This window comes from Condylura cristata, unplaced genomic scaffold (assembly GCF_000260355.1).
Source record: "Condylura cristata isolate star-nosed mole 26May11 unplaced genomic scaffold, ConCri1.0 scaffold00008, whole genome shotgun sequence".
NCBI lineage: Eukaryota > Metazoa > Chordata > Mammalia > Eulipotyphla > Talpidae > Condylura > Condylura cristata.
The window spans coordinates 22,065,977-22,072,908 of record NW_004567109.1 but is presented as its reverse complement, the minus strand read 5'-3'; the positions used below and the strand labels follow the sequence as shown (position 1 = coordinate 22,072,908).

Sequence of the window (6,932 nt, the reverse complement as noted above, 5' to 3'; positions counted from 1 at the left end):
GAGGTTTTGCTCAAGGGACCTCCCCTCTAAATCCTTAGCACAGGGTAAGACATGAAGTAGCCACAGAGAGAGTGGGGGAGGAGGCACCAGGCAGTTTGGGGGTGCCTTAGGAAGTCCAGTGGGACTGAGAGCTGCAGGGGAGCCTCAGGACTCGGGGAGGTGCTCCAGACTCAGAGGGAGGAGCAGCGGCCTTCCACCCTCTCTCCGCCCTCCCCCCTCCACCAGAGAGGCTGGGGCGGGCCAGGCGCCCGGGGAGGAGGCGGTGTCCCTGGCTCCCTGCCCGCCGGTGCAGCAGCGGGGCAGGGCTGGACGGGCAGGGGCGGAGCGGCGCCTGGTATTATAAGAGGCAGCCAGGGCACCCAGCTAATAAGCTATCACTCGGCTTGGCAGTAGGACGCTGGCAACGCTGCGCTCCCGTCCAGCCCGCGCGCTCCAGCCCCTGCGCTCCCTCATCCGCTCCATCATCGCTATGGTCGCTGCGCTCACCGGTTGGTGCTCCGTTGCTCTTGTCCTGCTAGTGGCCTTGCATGAAGGTGAGCTGCCCTGGCCGTGCCTGCTGCAGCAGCCCCTGGGTCTGTTTGTTGGTGTCACCCCCTGTCCCCAGCAAGCCAGCTGGGGACGCACCGGGGCAGCATGGGAGCGGAGGGGTCTGCAATTCAGAGGTGCTGCAGGCACAGGGCAGCAGCCAGCCCTTCCCACCTGGGCTGCTGGGGCTTCCCCAGGCTGGCCCAGAGCTCCTGAGCAGCGAGTGCCAACTTCCTCAATTATGCAAGAGGAGGAGCCCAGCCGGTCCCCGACCCCCGCTGTGCCAGGCTCGCTGACCCACCTTCACCTCTCCCTCTTTGCATGCAGGCAAGGGCCAGGCCACTGCCCCCCAGGATCAGCCTGCACCCTCACCCCATGCCCGAGGCTCCCACCTGCGACCCCGGCGTTGTTCCTGCAGCTCCTGGCTCGACAAGGAGTGCGTCTACTTCTGCCACCTGGACATCATCTGGGTGAACACTCCAGGGTAAGCGGCAGGGGAACCCAGGCGGGGCTGCTAGGGTAAAGGGCACGGGGTGCTGCACTGGCATGCTGGCAGGCTACGGGCCCAGGACAACTCTCCCAAGTGGGGTTATTGTTTCAACCCCCACGGGGGGGCTGCCTGGACAATATTGAGAGGGATCTCCGAGAATTCGTCCAACAGGCTGGTAGGAAAGTATTGGCTCCATTTTCCAGATCAGGATACTGAGGTTCAGAGAGGTTAGGTGCCTCCCGCTAAGTCACACAGGATGGACGAGTGGGAGGTGGAAGTTCCCTCCAGGTCTGAGGACGCGGCGCTCGCTTCCTCTGCGTGGTCTTCCAAGAATAACATGATTAACGACAGCGCCCATGTCTCCCTGTGCCAGGCACTCTGCCAAGCACTGCTCGCGCGTTATCATCTCGGGAAGCCCCATCCTCCCCAAGAAGCAGATACTGCAGTTGTCCCCAAATGACAGACGGGAAGCCTGCCTGTGTCACCTGGCAGCGCTGGGGTAGCCGCCTGGTGCTGCCTGCTCTGTCTGCACCCGCACTGCCTCCAGGCCACTGCATACTTCATGCTGAAGTTTCTGTGTGTGTTTGTGTGTGTTTTTTTTTCCTTCCCCAAATTGCAAAAGGCAAGAGAAGCCCTGCACGTAAGCGTGTGTGGAGCTAATCCGCAACCAAACATTCGCTCAGGGCGGGAACCCTGCCAGTCCCTGCGTGCTGGGTCTACCTGGAGTCATCACAACTCCAACCACATCGTCTAAAATTAGCTCTGGCACCCAGGGGTGCTGGTCCAGCCGGCCACAGAGCCCTCGCCCTGCCCCCGGCATGCCTTGGCCAGACTCTGGCCTGAAATCCATCCCGCCTGAGCTCACACTCGAGTGTGCATACACACTCATGCACACTCGCTCTGCTTGAGTCAGAGCTCAAGCAAATGTATGTCACCACCTCTTCCGGCAAGCGGTGACCAGGTGGGGGCAGCTTAGGTGTTTACTCGTGTGCGCTGGAGCATCTCCCCTTCCTCCAGGGTCAGCTGAGAGCCAAATTTGAGAACAGGGGCCAGCCTGGCCCCATCAGCTCCTGTTGCTGTCTGAGAGGAGAAGAAGGGCTGAAAGGACCCCCCCACTCCCTGCTTGGGGGGGGCATGTTTTCTCCCCCTCTTCCCCATGCTGGAAGGGGTGGGAGGGCCAGCGAGGGTGGGGGAGGGCCCAGAGAAGGGAGGGGTCTTGTCCAGGGCCGCCTGGCTCCTGGGAGACACTTCTTGAGATCAGGTCCAGTCACTAGTCACTGCCAGCCGGGCGGCAAGGGAGGCCATCACGTGCGGCGTGGACAGTCTCTGCTCCCCAGTGCTCATGGTTTATCTAATCCTCCCTCCCTCTCTCTCTCTCCCTCTCGCTCTCGCTCTCTCTCCACCCTACAACACTACCTTGCTGGCTGGCTGCCCACAGACAGACAGCTCCTTACGGCCTGGGAAACCCGCCAAGACGCCGGCGCCGCTCCCTGCCAAGGCGCTGCGAGTGCTCCAGTGCCAGGGACTCCGCCTGTGCCACCTTCTGCCATCGAAAGCCCTGGTAGGTGGGCACCCAGTCAGCAGGGGCCAGGGAGCTGCTGGCCTCGTCCTCCCCTGGGGACCATGGAGTCTGGGAGCGCAGAGGCCAGACGCACAGGCTTCCCTGGGCCTGGGGCTTCTCAGAGTGCCACCCCAGGCAGTCGCCTGAGCCCCTCCCAGTGTGACTCTGGGAATCATGAGAGCACTGGCATCCTTACTCCTGGGGGAGGATTCTCCTGTCGCTGCCGCGGTCAGTCCCACAGAGGGGAAAGGCTCATCCTGGCGAGCCACACCTCTGGTCCCGAGAGCTGGGCCTTCAGTCTCCATCTTGTCACCTTGTGCTTGGACTTTGAGTTCAGACCTGAGGCTTGGGGGGGACTTTGGAATTTTCTTGGTGAAGAAATAACTTCTGGAGTTGAAAGACTTTGGTACCATCCTAGGCTTGCCCTAGGTTCCTGGGGGTCTTTGCCAAATCTCTTAATTCTCTGGCCTCAGTCTCCCCATTTGTATAAGAGATAGGCTTTATCCCAGCCCTCCTCCTCTTGGAGAATTTGGGGGAAAGCAGAAGGTGGCTGTGCAACCCCAAACCTCTGGTGACCGTGATTGTTTCCGAGAAGCTCCTCCTTTGGGGCTCAAGCTGAGGTTCCACCCCTACCTCAGTTTCCCTGCAAAGAACAGCACTCCGCTGCAGGTGGCCAGATTCTGGGAAGGCCAGCCACCCAGCTGCCTCTTTTGAGGCTAAGAACACATTCCCGGTAGCTCAGTTTTCCTCGGTCCCCACCCCGCCTGGGAAAGGAAGGTTGCCAGGTGCACAAGGGGTGGAAATGGATCTGCTCCTGAGGGCGGGCGGGGGTTGGGGGGGTAGGCCGGGCCTGCAGCCAGGTGGCCTCGGGGCCCTGGGCAGCCCCTCACTTGGGCCCCAATGCTGTTTGTTCAGGTCTAAAGCCACGGCCGTCCCCAGGGCCAAGTCCCCTGCAGATGAGTTCCAGACTGGCAAGACAAGGACCACGGCGGGAGAGATCCTCCGGCGGCTGAGGTGAGGAGGGCCCACTTGACTGAGCCTCCTTGGGGCTTTGCATGTTCCCCTTGTTCTCCATGTGGGGCAGGACGGGGGTCCCCACTGAGCAGCTGAGAGGAGGGAGACTCAGAGAGAAAGGCGCCTGCCCCAGGCCTCGGGCCACACAGCAGCCCTTAGCATCTGCTGAGCCTAGAGCCTGCACCACATTATACAATTTGCTGCTACTGGGTCTGATCTTTTTGAGAAGATTTGAGGGCGCACGGCTGTGGAAGGGCCATGGGTGTTCATTCAGTCTGTGTCTGAAAGGAACCTCTCCCACAGCTGGCATTCAGGGAGCCAAGAACCCAGGCCTCTCCGGCCCCACTGCTGCAGACCAGCAGCAGCAGCTTAAGCAGGGGCGCACGGGAGGGCGCGTCGGCGGCGGGAGCTGAGCGCAGAAACCCCGCACGTGGCTGAGCAGCAGAATGGGGCCGCTAATGGGGCAACTTTCAGAAACAGAACCCTGGCTCTGCCAGGCTTGGTGACCTTGGGCTTGTCGCTTAGCTTCTCGGTACTTGGGGCTCTATGTTGGGAAGGAGGACAGCAAATGCCGTCTGAAGTTAGAGGCTGTGTAGTTAGAGGAGTTGACGAGAAGGAAGTAGAGCAGGCAGCCAAGGCCCTCCTGGTGTCATTGAAGGCTCGTTGGTCAGTGTGAGTCCGGAGTGGCCCCTAGAGAGCTCCCTCTTAGAGGGGAGGCAGGTCACAGGTGGGAAGGCAGGCCAGGCATATACTTGGGAATTGTCGTACACTAAAAATAAGAAAAATTAAGATAAACGTTGCAGTGTATAACACTCACTGTGGGCAAAACTTGCTTTGTCAACCTGAGCTTAAACTCACAACAGTTTCAGCCTTGTTTTATTTGACAGACCACGAAAGGGACTCAGAGAGGTTGAGACACTTGCCCAAGGCCTCACAGTGGGGAACTGAAGCTCCCAGGCTAGAGCACTTTGGGCCAGGATAAAACCACCTGGAAGAGACCTGGCCAGAGTGTCGGCCAGGTGCAAAGGGCGGCTAGCACCCCATTGTCTGGGTTGGGCCATGTCGGGCGGGACCTTGGACAATGGGGAGAATTTTAACAGGCAGAGCTTGAGTGCAGGCAAGGTGGCCAGGCTGAGCACAGGGAAGGGGGTGGAGAGGCAGGTCACCAGAGACACTGGCCTACTCCTGGCTGTCTGGTCACTCCAGCAGCATATGGTGTTGACAACTGTGCCTGTAGGCAGAGAAGCTTCCAGGCCTGTCCTAGACTGTCCAGGAAGTGCAGACCTTGTTTCCAGGGTCAATTGTGCTACCCATGATGAAGGGTCCCGGCCCCTACTGCCTCCACCACTCCCCAGGAACACTTGGTCAGACCATATCTCCTGAGATACTAAATTGACTCTTCTCCATCTCCAGGGAAATGTCCACCGCCAAGATCCGCTTTGCAAGGCAACAGCAAGTGGCAGCGAAGGAGCACAGGCCCACACACTCCAGGTGGAGGAAGAGATAGCATCGGGAAGCTGGAGGAACCTTGGGAAGGAAACCTGTGTGGAGCCAGGAGGAGGGGCAGCCCTGGGCTGGAGAGACACCCTCCACCTGTTCCCTGGGCCAGGCCTGCTGGGATTGGCACAAGCTCTGGCTTCCTCGCCCCGTGAGGGCGCTTCCCACGAAGCAGCTCCATGCCCTCACACTGCCCAGGAGAGCCCTCGACCTGCAGAGCGGCCTGCCCACTGGCTTTCACCCCACAGCCTTGTTGGAAGGAACTGTGCAGAGCCCGCTCGCCCAGAGGTCCCATCCTGAGACTTGTCCTGTGTCGGCTACCAGCCCGGAGTGACGTGTGACAGTGGACCATCACGCCTGAGCCAGCCCTGGAGGCTGTGCTGCCCAAGGACTGGTGTCCTGGCTGGCCCCCACCTCTGCCCTCCCACTGTCCTGCCCCAGCATCCTTGTACCCGCATACCCCGGGGACACGCCTAGAGACGAGGGGCTGTTCTGTTTCACCTGTCTGTATATAACTTATTTGCTCTAAGACCTTTGATAACTCCAATTATTTATTTTAATGTATTTTTTTAGATTCACAATTATTGACCTGTGAACTCGTGTTTGTAATAAACAATGAAATGGTACACTGGTATACCATTTGTCTTGGCAGAGGCAGGAGTGAGGGCTGCTAGGAAGTTAGGGGGACACAGGAAGGGAGGGTTTGGAGCAGGCGGCCAGAACCCTGGGTTCCACTCCCCACACCTTTGCTGGGCATCTTTGGCTACCGGCCCATCCTCTCTGGGCTTTTGCCTGTCACACCCCTAGACAAACCATTCACAGCTCTGACACCCAGGGTTCCAGGTCCTACATACCCATCAGGCCAGGAATTGATGACTAAGCATGTGTGGAAAGAGCCAAGAGTATGCAGGTGCCAAAACCCACCCTGCCCCCCACTGCTTTGTCCATGAGTAGAGCTGGGTGGCCTAGAGCCAGTCCTTCTAGGAGGGCTGTGCTGGACCAAGTCCAAGACTGTGAGCTGCCCTAGTGGCCCAGGGTGGAACTACAGCCTGGCCTCACGCCTCACCTGAGCCTTGGGTGGGACCTTGCCAGGCGGTTTTAATGCATCTCAGACCCAAGAAGCTTCAGGGCTCTAGGACCGGGTTGGCCCACCCTGAAAGGCCCAAGAAGCAGCCACCTGAGTCCTAGAGCTCACCAGTAGCCAGGAACACTTCCGCTGCCAGCCACCTGGACCCACAGCTGCCATGTTTGCCAAGTCCCCTCCCGAGCCAGCTGTTCCCGTTCCTCCTGCTGGCACGTGCTGGGAGGGGCAAACTGAGGCCTACAGCCACAGCTGAAAAATATTTATACATTGCTCTGATCTTGCTAGACCCATGAAGTCAGCCCAGATCCCCTCGTGGAAGAAAACAGTTGACAGATATTAAACTTCCACTGTAACTGGCACTTGACCCAGCATAACTCATTTCGTCCTCACAGCAACACTATAACACAGGTACTTTCAGGGCTCCCCTTTTACAGATTACGGCATTGATGCCCAAAAGGCCTCTGACTCCCCAAAGTCACGCAACAAGTAAGTGGTGATGCCAGGACATGAGCCAGCCTATGGCACATGTGTGCACAGGCATGTGTGTATGAAATAATCACCTGCTGCTTAAGTTCGGGGATCACCCTGAGCAAATCCTTTTTTCTTCCTGAGCTTCAGTTTTTTCATCTGTAAATTGGGAGCCTCCCTTCCCTACGCAGGGTCTGGTGTGAACCCTAAAACTGTAAGTGACAGTGCTGGGTTCAACCCTGCTCAGGCCACCAGAGGTGACTGTGCCATGACAGAGGCCACCTTAGAGTCAA

The 6,932-nt window shown here is 58.8% G+C and overlaps 1 protein-coding gene across 2 annotated transcripts; it reads left to right on the top strand.

Moving 5' to 3' along the window:
* Nucleotides 1–447: 447 nt before the first annotated feature.
* EDN2 (endothelin 2) lies at nt 448–5,627 on the top strand. 2 transcript variants are annotated; one of them, XM_004678862.2, is made up of 5 exons: nt 448–533; nt 853–1,009; nt 2,454–2,576; nt 3,492–3,590; nt 5,004–5,627. In XM_004678862.2, the coding sequence occupies exons 1-5, from the start codon at nt 470–472 to the stop codon at nt 5,095–5,097; spliced, it is 537 nt and encodes a 178-aa protein (XP_004678919.1). In that variant the 5' UTR covers nt 448–469; the 3' UTR covers nt 5,098–5,627. The 2 variants fall into 2 exon arrangements, with proteins under 2 accessions (XP_004678919.1, XP_012577644.1); XM_012722190.1 differs by lacking the exon at nt 3,492–3,590.
* Nucleotides 5,628–6,932: the final 1,305 nt, after the last annotated feature.

Bases quoted from the DNA above. Each gene is read 5' to 3' on its own strand.
- EDN2 (XM_004678862.2), top strand. From the start codon at position 470: ATGGTCGCTGCGCTCACCGGTTGGTGCTCCGTTGCTCTTGTCCTGCTA. The intron at 534-852 runs GTGAGCTGCCCT...CTTTGCATGCAG, and splicing joins GCTAGTGGCCTTGCATGAAG to GCAAGGGCCAGGCCACTGCC. The intron at 1,010-2,453 runs GTAAGCGGCAGG...GGCTGCCCACAG, and splicing joins ATCTGGGTGAACACTCCAGG to ACAGACAGCTCCTTACGGCC.